The following is a 15,880-nucleotide window of genomic DNA, read 5'->3' on the forward strand; positions in this document are numbered from 1 at the left end:
AGATGGATAGGTTTAGCTAGTCTTGTAAATAAATTTTTCAGAATTTTTTTTCGATTTCTTAGTGAAAATTTGGTGTGACATGACAGGAAAAAAAATTGATTTAAAAATTCATAAAACTGCTAAATTTTTGTTTAGCCCAAAACCCAACCATCATGATGCAAAACACATCATAAGAAAAATTCTGACCAAATTTGAAGACAATCTGATGGGAAACAATCCAGATGTGAATGTTAGAAAATCAGAGAATGACGCACAATGAAATTTTGAGAAAATGAAAAATTTGTCTTTAATTTGATAATAAAGCTAATAATGCAGACAAAGGCCAACATTCATCAAGTATAACCAATATAGAACAAGAAAACAGTAATATTTTATAAATTGATCAAATTCTGAAAAAAATTATAAACGATTCGCTAACCCATACCTCTAAGAAAAAAAATTGCGAAATAATTTAATATCTGCTGTTATTCACCAAAAAATTACTTTAGTAGTCAAATACGCTTTATAGTTCTAAAATTTTTAATTATATCTCATGAACTAATAATGTAATGTATAATTTGATGCTAAACACCAAAAATAACTGAATTTAAAAAAAAAAAACTTTTTTAAGGGGCAACATAAGCTAAAATTAGACGTAAAACCCTAAAATTTCTAACATAGATGCACCAAAAACTAGCATATAAATTTCTTTCAAATTTAAACACAATGTTTCTTTCATAAATAGCTATATCATGAAAACTCTTGGAATAATTTTTTTAGAATTTTTATTTGATTTCAACTGAAAATTTAGCGCGGATCGACAGGAACAAATGAATTTTAAAATTTATAAAATTGCTAAATTTTAATTTACCCCCAAACACTTACATCATGATGTAAAACACCTCATAGAAAAGATTCTGAATAAATTTGAAGATAATTTAAAGGAAAATGACTAAGGTAGGATTGCTAGAAAATCAAACAAATGACATAAAACAGACATTTGAGAAAGCGCAAGCTTTTTCTATAATTTGACATAAAAGGCTGATTTTGCAGACAACTAAAAGAAATGATCCATCAAACTTTCAAAATATGACCGTAATAGGACAAGAAAACGAAAATTTTGTAGATTGATCTAAGTCTAAAAAAAATTATAATCGGTTCACTAACCCATAACCCCTTAGATAAAAAAAATGCTGTAAAATTGATTTTTTTACGCCCAGAGATAAAATAATTTTGTGGTCAAATATGATGTCATACCTTATGAATTCATCATTATAATCACAAAACCTAATTATTTACTGTATACAATAGGTTATACAGATGATTTCTAGATATATTAAATGATTTTTCAAAATATGATATGGCACGCTATCCTCATTTTTCATTTTTTTATTCTACTTGAGAGACAAGTCGTATAAAATTAGATATCTAGTCAAGTTGAACTGCAAAATCAATTCTATTTTAGACAATAAAACAGTTAAATAGTGCACTAGCTCTGAATAAAAAGCAATTTGCTTTCCCAAACCCTTGGAATAAAAATCTCTTTCGCCTCAATACAGAAAAAGTCAACACTACTTGTTTGCCACCACTTTTTTTGTAGTTCCACAAAGAGGGTTGATCCTGCTCTGGATGGAAAAATTGAAATAAAAAAGAGACACATTTCATTAGCAATTTTTGGAAATGGCATTATTGTCATAAAATGCATTTGTCAAAGACATAGCAATTTTTAAAAAATGATCATTATTCACACCAACACACTTGAAATTTCATTGGTTTTACATCCCTAGAACAAAACTCTTGGCAACAAACTATAGTCTGTCGTTAAGTTACTACATTCAGTAGTAATTCAATTCAAATGATGCTTTGCCATTTTCATTTAGAAAAATGAGCATTTATTTTATTGATCACCAATAAAAAAATGTAAAGGCGCTATGGAGATTTGACAACATTACTAACCATTGTCAAAAAGTGCATGCAGACACTCTGGTCTGCTGGCCCAGATGATGGTTTGCTGATTGATGAGTTTTGCCACAGGCAAAGGTTTGCCACAGGTTTGCCTCAACACACCTTGCCAGAATAGCCCTTGAGCCAGCATCTTTATGGATTGTCAGGACACCAGTAACGCCAACAGTGTTCTTTCATGTTAGCTGTCGATGAAAACAAAAAATTAAATTAAATTCACTACAGCGAAATAGGCACATACATGCCAATGCTAAAGTTTATAACAGCAACACTTCGCATGTTGAACGGGACATACCGTCTGTTAGGCGATATTACAATTTCTTCGGACAGAGACAACGCAGTTAACGACCAAGTACACATTTTACAACTGAGTCCGGTGAGAGAAAGTGAGCAAAGTGCCTTTTCCAAGAGTTCAACTATGCGCCGAGCGAGGCTCGAGCCCAGGACCTTCCGGTCCAAAAGCGAGTGTCATACCACTACGACATAGCCGTACGTAATTTTTAAAAATATAATAAAAATAATCACACTAATATAATTATCTCACATTGTCATCATCATAGGCATTTCAAAACTACTAATAATACTACCACTACAGATATCTTATCATTATAAAATATTACTCTCTCTCTCTCCATAATACATAACATACAAAACCCAATTTTCCGATATAAAAAAACAGCCCCCCCCCCCCCCCCAAAAAAAAAACAACAAGTTTTGAAAAAGTATGGACGATGCATGCTGTGTCGGCCATAATAAAGATAATAACAATAACTGAATGAAAAGTATTTTTTTAAAGGACCCTGAGCCTGGAATGTCGTGAGTACTCGAAACCTCTTGATCTTGATAAAATTAGCAACCTTTTGACTGGGGATCGAACATTGAAACACCTGGTTTTAATCACCTGACATGGAAGGCTGATTTAAATTATTTGGGGGGGGGGGGGGGGGAATTAGTATTTTAATTTTTTTAAAGCCCTGTTATTGTTATTTTTCCAAAAAAAAAGTAATAAAGTTAAGTAATTCGCGGTAGCGACAAATGTGTCGTCAGCTGATGCAGCAGCTTCTTATGGTTCACACTACTATGTTATGACGATCGACCCAATCAGCAAAGTCCGGTCCGCATTCGTGCACCGTCGCGAACCCGCCGTGTACGAACGAATCGGCGGTCTCAAGAAGTGGGTGAGAGAGGGATCTAGTAATGACTTTGAGTTTGAAACGAATATTTTTGTGTTTGTGGATAGCTCACACGGTAGAGCCACGCTCTCACCTGCCAGGCGGAGTTGTCGTACCAATAAGGTCGCAGGTTCAAACCCCACCACCGCCGCGAAAATTTTTTATTCTCTATTGTCTTCTGGCACTTTTCTATTCACTTCATATCTTGTTGTTACCAACATAAGTGCCTGCTCCACTCACTTTTCTGAATTAAAATTCACCCCATACACCGGAGCATACTCAATGTCTCAATCGTTTCTATGTTATATTAGGTATCCCAAACTACCGCTGTGTGGCAGGCGAATTTGCCGTGATCGATCAAAAAGTGGGGTCTTAATATCTGTCTCTCTCTCTCTTGAATTAAACTTTATTTAATAAAAAAAAGGACAATATTATATTTCAATATCTGCTCTATAAGATGAGCTAAATATTTAAACTATTCAAGCTATGTGAACTTTTTAACAGCTATTCAAAAACGCCCTCATAAAGAGATCCGATTGCAAATTTTCGCTGTGAAAACTGCGTGCCGATCGACCGAAATTCGGGTCTCGTCACAAGATCTGCTCGCGCTAAAAGCTGAACGGACCAACAGCTGTGAAATCAAGTGTGGGAGAATCTCCTTTTAATGCCCTTTCGTGTGGTGTAATTTTTTCGTTTATAAACACAACAAAAATATTATTAAAATTTAACTGAATTTGCTCTATTTTTGAGTGAAAATTTGACTCTCTTAACGGTTAATAAACGGCGAAAAAATTACACCATTAAAATCTGCAGCATTTGAAGGCTATAATATCAAAAATCCAGCATGCTGGCTTGATTCAACAAATAGCGCCATCTTTAAAAGCAAAGCCTCTGTTTCCGCTTTCTCTTTCTTTCTCTCCTACTGTCCGACGCGTGAGTTGATAAACTGCCGGTGACCGAGACCGATTGTAAGTTGGAGTAACACAAACGTTTCCAAACATTAAAGCCATCTAGAATAGTCAAACGTATTTCAATTATGGACATGGACTTACTTGAATTATGTGGTAAGTAAATTTTATTGTTTTGTATTTTATTATGATCGGTGTTGGAGTAGATCGAAGCTTTTCTCTATCTTGTCTTATTCATGATACTGTTTGAGTTTGAGTTTGCTCCACTCACTTTTCTGAATTAATGATAATGATAATGTTTGTAACCGCTAGACAACTCGTGTTCATTCATGAAGGCTATTATTATTATTATTATCGGAGCCCACCGTTCGCTAAGAATGAACGTGTCATTATCACTGCTACTTCTAGATTCAGATGAGAAATAAAATACTGGTCGTGTCAGTGTCAGTGTCCGTCCTGACTACTAGACTGGTGCTTGTGATTGTGAGTCCTACTAGTACTAGGAAATGGAAAGTATCACACTATTGACATCTAAGTCTAGTTGTTTCTGAAATTTAGATTAAACCAAGCTCATTCATTAAGAAATTATTGATAATCTGAGTGCACATTGTTTGATCTAGACGTCTACTAATAATAATAATAATAATAATCTTAACCGGACGGCCCCATTCTTCATCAGGTGTCATCAATGAGTAGTAGGTATCTACTTGTTTGTTTTTCAATCGTTTTTGTAAGATCCAGTTTCAATTATGCCATGATGGAACTATACTATAGTAACTCAAACTCCAGTTTAAATTTAACTTTTAACCTTTTACTGTATACTACTTGGTAGAAGGCTTGTTTTGATTTGATGCTATGGGATTGACTTGATTATGGTTGCTTGTTTATGATATGTTAGTATAGTATAAGATATTTTAGATTTATATTAAATTCTTGAATCCTGCCTATTTGAATTTGACAGTTGAGTTTTGATAGATAGTGTTGATGGTAATGAGTAATCATTTAGCGCGTTGAGCTTGTTGAAATACGGGGTAAGGCGGTGTATAGAAACTATTTATTATTATTATCACATCTCAAATAAGTTTGAACATTTTAATTCTCCATTTTCAGATGACGAACAAATGAGTCGTCTCAGGGCTTCATTTTTGATGAAGGGGAAAGGTCGTAGACCTGCACTGCCACTTGTGCAAGTGACAAACAAGCTGTTAGTCCAGCTTTATCATCTGCGCTTTGAAGCCAAAACGACAGTGTCTGAGGTAAGGTTTCTATGAATATATGACACATCTGTTTTTTGTTGTCACAGGCCACCATTATATTTTTTTGGATAAATATTGTAGTTACAAGTGACTGAGTGACATAGACAAGTAAAAGTCGTGTTTATGGCTCTCTTTATGATATTTAAGCATGCCTGCAACAGTCAGCAATTAGCAGTGGGCAGTGTGCTGTTGGTATAATTAGCACTTGTTGAAAAGGTCTTTACTAGGTTAGACAAGACTAGATGTTTGCTATGGAATACAATTAAATTCTAAACCATTCCCGTGTTTTTCTCTCTAGCAAAGTATGTTCATTTTTTCATACCTAATCCTTATCTTTTTAAAAACTTATTGGATTCTGGTGTATTATCAAGGGTTATCTTTTTGTATAAGATTCTATTTTTGTTTTTTTTTGTTCTAATATACTAATGCATTAGTTATAAGCCCTTCAATATTTTTTGGTTATTTTTTCCCTTCTAGGTGGAACAATGGTTCTCCAAGTTGAGTCCAGACTCAAGTTATCCAGTCAACAGTATCTGGCGGAAAATTTTGAAGGTTGTGAAGGCGGCAAAAGGGAAAGATAAAACATTTCTGAATGCACCTGTGGATCTTCACCACATCAGTGATGCCCTCAATGCCATTGGTGTAAACATGACGTTGGAGAAAAACAATTTTAAAAAGACTGTTGTGTCAAATGAAATTGCTGTGGACCTCGGCAATTTTCTCCTGAAACATGGTTATACTTATGGAGACTTCCATAAATTTCTAGAAAACATATCGCCTTCTCCTGTGATTTGCACGAGAGAGAAGTTACGAGGCATGTATCTCGCTGCAGATACAAAGAAGGGGAAGCTGATAAAAAGTATCAGCAGGGACCCAGCAGCACTTCAGGCATGGCTCAGGAAACCCTTCTTTCCCTGTCATCTGACGGAAATTCAATTAAACTCTCCTCCTGCCACAGCCACAAAGCCACCCTCATCATCGCCACCACCACCACCACCCCCACTGTCGTCTACTGTTGACTGGCCAGCACTGAGTCCTCAGCCAACCGTTTTATTTCCTTCATCTGTACTGCCATCATCAAGTCAACCTTCTACTTCTACTAAGATTCTCAGCTCACCACCACCGTCGTCTACTGTTGACTGGCCAGCACTGAGTCCTCAGCCAACCGTTTTATTTCCTTCATCTGTACTACCATCATCAAGTCAACCTTCTACTTCTACTAAGATTCTCAGCTCACCACCACCGTCGTCTACTGTTGACTGGCCAGCACTGAGTCCTCAGCCAACCGTTTTATTTCCTTCATCTGTACTACCATCATCAAGTCAACCTTCTACTTCTACTAAGATTCTCAGCTCACCACCACCAACACCATCGTCCTGCATTTCTATTGTATCTGGTTCTACCCCTCATCCTTCCACGAATATTAATTCTCGGAATGTGTCCACTTCTACTAAGATTCTCAGCTCACCACCACCAACACCATCGTCCTGCATTTCTATTGTATCTGGTTCTACCCCTCATCCCTCCGTGAATATTAATTCTCAGAATGTGTCCACACCTGATTCATGTTCAGCACCACTACCATCATCGTCATTCACTTTTGGATCTGGTTCTACCCTCTACCCTCTACATCTGTTGCTACTCAGAATCCAGCCAAACCTGAATGTACCCCTGCACCTATCACTTCTGTTTTATTGCCAGAATCTTTTTCAGAGTCCCACATCCCACTTCCTTCCACAATTGTTAATGTTGACCATGCTAAAAAATTATCAAAGTCTGTCTCTTCTAAAAAATTGTTTTCATCTAAAAAGTCTAAAGTCGTTTCATCAGAATGTAGTATTTTAAAGAGAGAAATTTTTAATTTAAAATTAAAGAACAAAACTTTGTCACAGGATCTTGTTAAATTTAAAAAATCCAAAACTTATAAGAACAATTGTTCCCTGAGGAAAATTAATTCAGATTTAACAACAAAAATTGCGGGCTTGGAAATGAAAAATTCTGTCCTTAAAAAAGAATGTGATAATTTACAGAAAGTCAAGTTGTCTTTACAAAAAATTTGTCTAAGTCAAAGAAAAGATGTTTGTTGTTGAATGAAAAGTCTGAGTCTCTGCATTACACATTAAACATGGTTAACAATCTTGATAAAGATGACAGTAAATTCAAATTGAAATGTGACAAATATAATAAATTTAAAAATTCTGTCCGTATTGCATATATGGCTCTCCAAGGGGAAGCGAATGTGTCTGCAACTAATTGCTCAAAAGTTGTACAAATAGTTGCCAAACATTTGTTTGGACATTCGTTTTCTCTTGAAGAATTACCTTCCTCTTCTACTGCTCTAAATATAATGTTTGAAGGCAATCATGTAGCAAAATGTCAAATTGTTGATGAAATTAAAAATACTGATTGTTTTACTTTTGCATCAGATGGTACTTCAAGACAAAAGAAACATTACATGGAAAAACATATTGTTCTTAGTAGTGGAAAAGCAATTAGCTTGGGTTTTCAGACTATAGCCTCAGATGATGCAAATAGTATGTTAGAACAAATAATTAAAGTTTTTGATGATTTAATTCAAATTAATAGTGACCTAAAGGAAGAAGAAAGAGATGAGCTTTTAAAAGAAATTGTTTATAAAATGAATTCTGTTATGTCCGATAGAGCGGCAAATATGAAACTTTTAAATAAAAAAATTCATGAATGGCGTAAGAGTGTTTTGCATGATGAGGATATATGTACACATTTTTTGTATTGTAACGCTCATTTTTTGCTTGGTTTATCTAAAGCTGTTGAGAGTGCTGTGTTAGAATTTGAGAGGGATGTAATTAAAGAGGGGGGTTCACTTGGGAGGGACAGTCAGCAAAAGTTTAATCATTTTCAGTCTAGTATTGGTAAAGAAAGTGCAGCCTTACGTGCTATAAGACTAACTGCAGAAGTATTGGGACCTCGGGGGGATGAGAAAAATGGGGCAAGGGAAGAATGGCTAAATTATTGTGAAGTTAATAATATTAAGTCTCAGTTTTGCAGTTTTAGAAGTAATCGTTTCAATAATATATTTGAAAATGCTCATGCTCTTTTGTACCATCATAAACATGTTCTTGATTTTTTAGAAAATGAAGTTTCAGGTGACAATTTAAAGCTTCAAAGTATTGTTGCAGATTTGAGGGATAGTAGGGTAATTTCTTTAGTTGCTGCTATTTCACTGTTTAATCTGACTATCACTGGGCCATACTGGGAGTTGATGAAAAGTAAAATTCCTTATGGGTCATTCTCCTCTTATGTCAAAAAGATTGATGTTATTTTTGAGAAATTTATGTCCATGATTTCATTTGATGAACATGAATTTGTTTCCGTGTTTGATGATTTTTGTTTTGATGACATGTGTACTTTAGATTTTGTGAAGCATGAATGCCAAATTGATTTAGTGTTGTCGGCTTTTAAAGATTTTGTACGGAATTGTATATTGGTTTTAAGGAGGCAATTACATGACTTTCTTGACGGTGGTGTGTATGGTGGTGATATTGCTGTTGATGTTAGGAATATTTTAGATAGATGTCCATTGACCAATTTGACTGGGGAAAGGTTATTTGGGGATTTAGATTATGATCTCAATAAACGAAAAAGGGCCTCCTTGCATTTACGCTCCACACTTAATATGTGGAAGCATAATAAGACAGTTTCTTGGTTTTGTGCATTAAGCGAATTTAAACAAAATGAAATTTTAGAGGAAGCTAAAAGGAATTCTGAAAACCTGCAGTCTATTAGTAAGGAAGATGAAGCTAATGTACGTGTAAAAGTTAAGGAAAAGATGAGTGAAAATAAAAGAAAAAGATGTGATAAAATAATAAAAGATAGGCAACAGAAATCTGATATATTAGATGCTGTAATTTCAGATGGTGGGATATGTAAAACTAAAGATCAGTTAGATAGATTTCTGAATATTGGCACAGCTGAAAGTTTAAGAAATCAAATAAGATATAGAAAGGTATTTTTGGGTGAAAAGAATTTAAAGATAACGGGGACCATTAGCACTCTTTATGATTCTTTGTTAAGGTTGATTAATGATGATGAAGCAGATGCATCTTTTTTGTCAACTGCTGTCAAACGAAGTAGGGTTTCAGATGTTGATTAAATAACACTATGAGATTAAATTCAAGCTTCAGTTTAATTACAAAAACAGATAGAATGGACGTTTCAGGTTTCTCATTTGTCAACAAACAGGATGAACCAAACACTATAGATGATGAATGAGATGATGTGGTAGTGCCGTTAAGTTGAATGTGTTTGTTGGTAAAGGGAAACACGAAACATCCATTCTTCTATCTGTTTTTATAATTAAATTGAAGCTTACATTCAATTTCACATTGTTGTTTATCGCTTCGAGTAGCAACATTTACATTATATTGATTCATGAAATTATGTATCTATTTCCATCACTTTACATTTGATCAGTGACATGCTTTGTTTAAACCATTGTTGTTTCTCATAATTATGTACCTATCATGTAGCTTTTCTGATTATTACATTTGTTTTATTTACTCACCATGTTTAGCGTCAAGCAAGACGGCTTTCTCTATTATTTCAACATTTTTAACACGTCTGAGTGTACTTAAACACTTTAATATGTTTTTTTTACCTGGAAGTTCATATTCATACAGGGAGTCCAATATAATATCTATTTCTATTTAAACATTTTATAAATGCATTTAAAATGTGTATAGTGGAGAGCCAATGATAACCCTTATACTCATACTGATGTTGGGCTATTCGACCATAAGAGCAATATTATAGTCCGTGTTTAAATTAATCTTTATAATTTATAGGCTATGTGGATATGATCAGCTTCCAGAGTCCGCGTATGTATAATCTGTTATTCGATATTATATTGGACTCCCTGTGTGAATACGAACTTCCGGGTAAAAAAAACATATTAAAGTGTTTAAGTACACTCAGGCGTGTTAAAAATGTTGAAATAATAGAAAGCCATCTTGCTTGCTCGCAACATGATGAGTAACAAGAGCGCTAAGATAGGTTTGCCCGGCGTCTGTGCATTTATATGCATTAAAGCGTGTCCTTATACCGTTGCCTTAGATATATAAACTAATATGTGTTAGGGCAGGGCGTTGAATTTTAGGCTGATTGTCTCAGAATATGTACGTATGGATAGGTATAAATTTTTCATGTTCATGGGTTGCATTGGATATTGTATGCTTTTGTGTACTGACTTTTTTGTCTAATTTTTTTATTTATTTATTTTATTTGATCGACTGTGCACCACCAGTAGGTGCAGCATTAACTTCCATTATTGTGTTAGATCGTGGTATGAATTTTTGACTTTTCCCCCCTTTTTGACATATATTTCTGTTGATTTTCGAGAGTTTAAATCTTGATTTCTTTTCATAACTCTGTTTTTGTCATTCTTATTGTGAAAAGGACGTAAAATTTGGATTCCCCATCCCTCAAATCATTTGTATGTGAAGTTTCATAGCCATATCTCATCATTTAAATTTTTTGTAGCGGAAACACTGTTTTTTTCTCAAAATGTCTTCCTTTGGCGATTTCGGCCTTTTTTCGAATTTTGAGACGTAAAATCTCAGTAATTATTGCCTCTATCTCTCTGAAAAAAATTGGGCTTACTGTATGGTGCCAGTTCTAAGGCTCAGATAAGTTTCATGCCTTAATTTAGATTACTGACGAGTCTGCAAAGTGCCGAAGATGGTACATCTGGCGATTTCGGTGAAATTATTTTTACGCGCGTCATGTTTTTTCTTGATTTTGATGCTGTATAGCAACTGAATTATACTAGGTGAATATTTGTTTGAGTACTTTTCTTATTCTCTATGTCCATGGCTTGCGATTGCTTGCAAATTATTCAATTTTGTTATTATTTTGTTTGTTTTGATGCACCTTAAACTTGCTGTTTGGTAGCATGTTCTGTTGGTGTACGAAAATTACAAGTTATTAAATAAATAAAAAATTCGTAACTTTTTTATTTGTTGTCCGATTTTAATCATTTAAAGACTGTTGTTCATGGTTGGACAATCTGTATTTGTTCAATTCAAAATAACAGCAGTTTTCTGCAGTTGAAATTTTAGTTTGGGATACCTAGTTATATGTTTGTGTTGAGAATATTGGCTATTAAGCTTAACTGCTGGTCAAAATTATTCGCGATGGTGGTGTACGAACGAATCGGCGGTCTCAAGAAGTAGGTGAGAGAGGGATCTAGTAATGACTTTGAGTTTGAAACGAATATTTTTGTGTTCGTGGATAGCTCACACGGTAGAGCCACGCTCTCACCTGCCAGGCGGAGTTGTCGTACCAATAAGGTCGCAGGTTCAAACCCCACCACCGCCGCGAAAATTTTTTATTCTCTATTGTCTTCTGGCACTTTTCTATTCACTTCATATCTTGTTGAACCCGCCTGGTAGCATCGTCACAACACACCTTTCGACTAGATGCTCTGCCGTTTCGGGTTCTTGTCCACAGCGTGGACATATTGGACAGGAAGTTAGACCCCACTGATGTAACGCACCGGCCGTTAGGCAGCTCCTCGACCGAAGCCGATTCGCAGCTACCCAGTGTCTCCTCTTACTGGTATCAAAGCCTGGCAACTTCTCACCAAGCTTAGAGGAGTGTAGGTCCGCAAATTTTACAATTTTCATGAAAAATCTAAATTTTTCACCATTATTTAACCCGAGTTGTTTTTTTGAAGTGGCGAATTTCCGAAAGTCAGCATCATTTTCTCATAGCTCCTGGTCTATTTAAACTGCTACTGGAAGCTGCCCAGTCTGGTTTTTAAACTGCCATACTACTAATAGTCGTTACATTGCAATTAAAAGGAGTTTTTCTACTTTCACTTTCACCTTAGTGACGAGTGACGCTATTATTGTTATCTTCAATTGGTTTCGCTACCGGCGTTCTTTTCTCTTACATCTAGTTGATTACAAACTCGCTATGGACACGTTCCTTGGTTTAGATATGAAGAAGGCAAAATGTGCTCGCCATGTCACTGCACACCAGCGACACTCAGAATACAGCCAGTGGACCCACGTCAGTGGTTCAAAGCTATTTTGCACACCATGCAACAAGGTTATTGACCACTTACAAAAGTCTTCTGTGGATAGCCGCCGCAATTCCGCAGACCATAAATCAAAAGAAGAAAGAATGAAGAGGTCACATGCCACTGACGTGGATGAGAGTGAAGCGGTGAAGAAGCAGAGGACATTGGATTCTGTTTTGAAGAAACCGTCTACAGTTTCAACGCAAGGTGAGTGGTGCACCCTTTCCCTCTAAATGAGTACTTAGTTTTGGGTGGATATTGCTCTATAAATCTATACAATTACAACTATATAAAAGATGAGGGTATTATTATTACTATTATTATTATTATTATCATTGTTGTTCTTTTTATTATTACTTTGTGGTATAGTGAAAAGACACTCGCTTTAAGATCGGAAGGACCTGGGTTCGAGCCTCGCTCAGCGCATAGTTGAGTCCATGGAGAAGGCTCTTTACTCACATTCTCTCATGAAATGGAGGTGTAAAATGAGTACCTGGCCGTTAACAGTGTTGTCTCTGTCCAAAAAAATTGTAATATCGCCTAACAGGCTTCATGTCCCATCCTACCTGTTAAATGTTGCTGTTGGCCACGGACCCCTTGTAAAGTGCTTTGAGCACGTTTAGTGGATATTGCGCCATATAAAGCTTATTTTTTAAAAGCTATTCATATTTGTGAACATTAACAAACTAGTTTTTAAATTTCTTTCTTTCAGCAAGAAATGATATCTGCAATGAAGTTGTGTCAATGTTTGCTGCAGCAAACATTCCCTTATCGAAGGTTGACCACCCAGCAGTCAGAAACTTCTTGCAGACAAGAGTTGAAAACGGTGGGGCCATTCCACAAGCTCATCAGCTGCAGGAATGCTACTTAAAGAGGGAGTTCACCAACAAAAAAGAAGTGGTGTATAAGAAAGTTATAAACAAGCCTGTGGCCATCATCTGTGATGAAATGTCTGATGATGTTGGAAGGTGGGCTTTGTTTTTTGTTTTTGACTGACAATGTTTGTAGAAACTAAAGCGAAAGAGTAATTTATATATAGGAGTAGGAGGCAGGTGAATACACACACACACACTCACGCACAATCATATATATATATATATATATATATATATATATATATATATATATATATATATATATATATATATATATATATATATATATATATATATGGGCGTACTACACAACACAACATACACAGTGATCAGTTCGAATCCTTAGTTTGAATTCTATAATTAAATGCTGAGAGCAATTATGATATCACCTTTGCATCCTTCCCTATATGTTATTTTGTGTTTTCTCTTATTTGTATCGCCTATCTTTTCAGGTTTGTCCTCAATGTCTTAGCTGCACCACTGGAACCCTTGAGCGCTGATGTGGACAAAGTCCAAAGTTACTTCTTGGACACAAGATTTTTGTCTGTCACAAACCACACAACCGTTGCGACGGCCATAATTGAATGCTTAGTCTCCACTGGCATCAAGTTTACTGACGTTGTCACCGTAAACACAGACAATGCAGCATACATGAGGAAGGCTTTAAATGATGTATTGAAAGGGCTCATGCCAAATGCTACGCATATCACATGCATGGCTCATATCATGAGCCTAGTGGGTGATGCCTTCAGAAAGCCCTTCAATCGCACCAACAAATTCGTCAAAGCTGCAAATGCGATATTTTGGAACGCCAATGCCAGAAAGGCAAGATATCTGCGATTCCTGACACCACTCGTCAAATCTTCAAAGATGCCTCCAAACCCAATCGCTACACGGTGAGATTTTGAGAATGTTCCTTTCTTGGTCATGATTCATCTGGGTCTTTAAAAAAACTTTTTTCACCAAAAGGTGACACATTGTTAATATTGGATATTGACAAATAGGAGGGTCAGTCATTCTTATTACCTAATTTGATATGTTAGTAACCATATTTAGTAGTATCATGTTACAGTTATAGTAATCTGCTCCCTTTTTTTTGTTGAAAAGATGAGCTTTAATTAAGTATCTGACTGGGAAAGTGCTTGCTATGGCTTAATAGAATTGATTATTCCATTATGTTACCTTTTTAGATTGTCATCATTTTTTCATTTCAAAGTTAGTTTGCTTTAACCATTGACTTAAGAAAATGCACTAGAATTTTTTAAAATAAATATTGGAAGCTATCTTGCACAATTATTTCGGGGTAAAGTAAGAGGGTCATAGTCAACCATTAAAGTCAATGCCTAACATTAGTCCTCACTAGGTCAAGTCATATGATGATGGTAAATTCAACAGACTATACTATAAGGCCAAAAACTGATAGATTAAGTAGGTATAATGTTATCTTATTTTCAAATAAAAATTCAATTTAACAAATGAATTAAAAATGCATCATTTCTTTTACTTCCTTTTCAAAATCCAGATGGAATTGTTGGTTTGAAGCGGTCTCATACCATGAGAAAAATTTGCAGCACTTTGCCACATTCATTGCGAAGGAAATGGAGCACTGTGGGCGCACGGCTCCAGAGTCGTTAGTCTACTTGAATGATATCCTCTGCTCGGTGTCGGAGCGCCAGTTAATTCAAGCAGAGATGAGCTTTATAATCCAGCAGTCTCAGTCCATCGTTGTAGCTACTGATGTATTCCAAAGCCAACGTCCAATCGCCATGACAGTAAATATTCATTTTCTCCTCCTACCTTTAAATCTTATTTTATAAGATTAAGAGCAGGTATCATTATTAATGAAACGATTCCATCTTTGTTGAAACTCTGCCTTTGGACACAACATTATAGTTGAATGTCTTTGACTAGAGCAAGAAAAGAATTACAAAACAAAAATACTTTCTTATGTTTTTTAATCCTTGCCTTATTCTTATTTCTATTTTCACCAGGCGTGGTCAAAGCTCATGGAAATTAAGGACCAGTTTTCATCTTGCCATGTGACCCTACAAGATGTAGAAAGACACTGTCCGCATGACCTGGACCAACATCTCAAGCTTCAGCTCCAGGATAGTTTTTGTCAAGCTTTCTCTTTGGCCAATGAAAAGCTTGAGAAATATTCATCGACGGAAGGCCAACCAGGGATGGAATTATTGAAGGAGATACCTTTCTTCAATCCTTGCAATTTAGTGTTTATTGCTGACTCTTATATTGGTTCTTTGACCATTCCTGGTATTCATGAAGTACCTCGTGCAGAAGTACTTCGATATAAAGAGTCTCTTGGTCCAAGAGCAGTGTCGGCATCTGGAGGCATTCCACTTGATCTGACTGTTTTTTGGAACAGTGTTAGCTCAGATGTTCCCCATCTTGCTACGCTGGCAAAGAGATACATATACACCTGCCTTAATTCTGCTGATGCTGAGAGGTCCTTCTCCATTTATAATCTTGTATTTTCAGACAGGAGAAGGCGGCTCAACGAAGCAAACTTAAAGGCTTTGGTGTTCCTTTATTATAACAGTTTTATTTCTTATGAATATCTTGTTTAATTAAATTTTGATACCTCTCTTTGCAGGTTTTTCGTACTTTTGTTTTGAAATAAGATTAAGATTGATGTTTTAAATCATTTTTC

At 35.6% G+C, this 15,880-nt stretch overlaps 3 protein-coding genes across 5 annotated transcripts; 2 read left to right on the plus strand and 1 right to left on the minus strand.

Moving 5' to 3' along the window:
- Window positions 1-256: 256 nt before the first annotated feature.
- LOC144956886 (uncharacterized) lies at window positions 257-11,888 on the minus strand. 3 transcript variants are annotated; one of them, XM_078887694.1, is made up of 3 exons: window positions 11,722-11,888; window positions 1,936-2,126; window positions 257-1,604 (listed from the first exon to the last, which is right to left on the minus strand). In XM_078887694.1, the coding sequence occupies exons 2-3, from the start codon at window positions 2,072-2,074 to the stop codon at window positions 1,441-1,443; spliced, it is 303 nt and encodes a 100-aa protein (XP_078743820.1). In that variant the 5' UTR covers window positions 2,075-2,126; window positions 11,722-11,888; the 3' UTR covers window positions 257-1,440. The 3 variants fall into 3 exon arrangements, with proteins under 3 accessions (XP_078743820.1, XP_078743822.1, XP_078743823.1); XM_078887696.1 differs by lacking the exon at window positions 11,722-11,888 and adding an exon at window positions 3,208-3,343; XM_078887697.1 differs by lacking the exon at window positions 11,722-11,888 and having other exon boundaries at window positions 257-1,599; window positions 1,936-2,591.
- LOC144956880 (uncharacterized) lies at window positions 3,426-11,267 on the plus strand. Its single transcript, XM_078887679.1, has 3 exons — window positions 3,426-4,177; window positions 5,132-5,277; window positions 5,755-11,267. The coding sequence occupies exons 1-3, from the start codon at window positions 4,150-4,152 to the stop codon at window positions 7,120-7,122; spliced, it is 1,542 nt and encodes a 513-aa protein (XP_078743805.1). The 5' UTR covers window positions 3,426-4,149; the 3' UTR covers window positions 7,123-11,267.
- A 307-nt stretch (window positions 11,889-12,195) lies between the features above and the next one.
- LOC144956878 (uncharacterized) lies at window positions 12,196-15,816 on the plus strand. Its single transcript, XM_078887672.1, has 5 exons — window positions 12,196-12,544; window positions 13,050-13,305; window positions 13,665-14,108; window positions 14,735-14,984; window positions 15,204-15,816. The coding sequence occupies exons 1-5, from the start codon at window positions 12,232-12,234 to the stop codon at window positions 15,795-15,797; spliced, it is 1,857 nt and encodes a 618-aa protein (XP_078743798.1). The 5' UTR covers window positions 12,196-12,231; the 3' UTR covers window positions 15,798-15,816.
- The last annotated feature ends 64 nt before the right edge of the window (window positions 15,817-15,880 follow it).

Source organism: Berghia stephanieae, chromosome 11, assembly GCF_034508935.2.
Source record: "Berghia stephanieae isolate SIO BIC M18660-M18661 chromosome 11, UCSD_Bste_1.3, whole genome shotgun sequence".
NCBI classification, from domain to species: domain Eukaryota; kingdom Metazoa; phylum Mollusca; class Gastropoda; order Nudibranchia; family Aeolidiidae; genus Berghia; species Berghia stephanieae.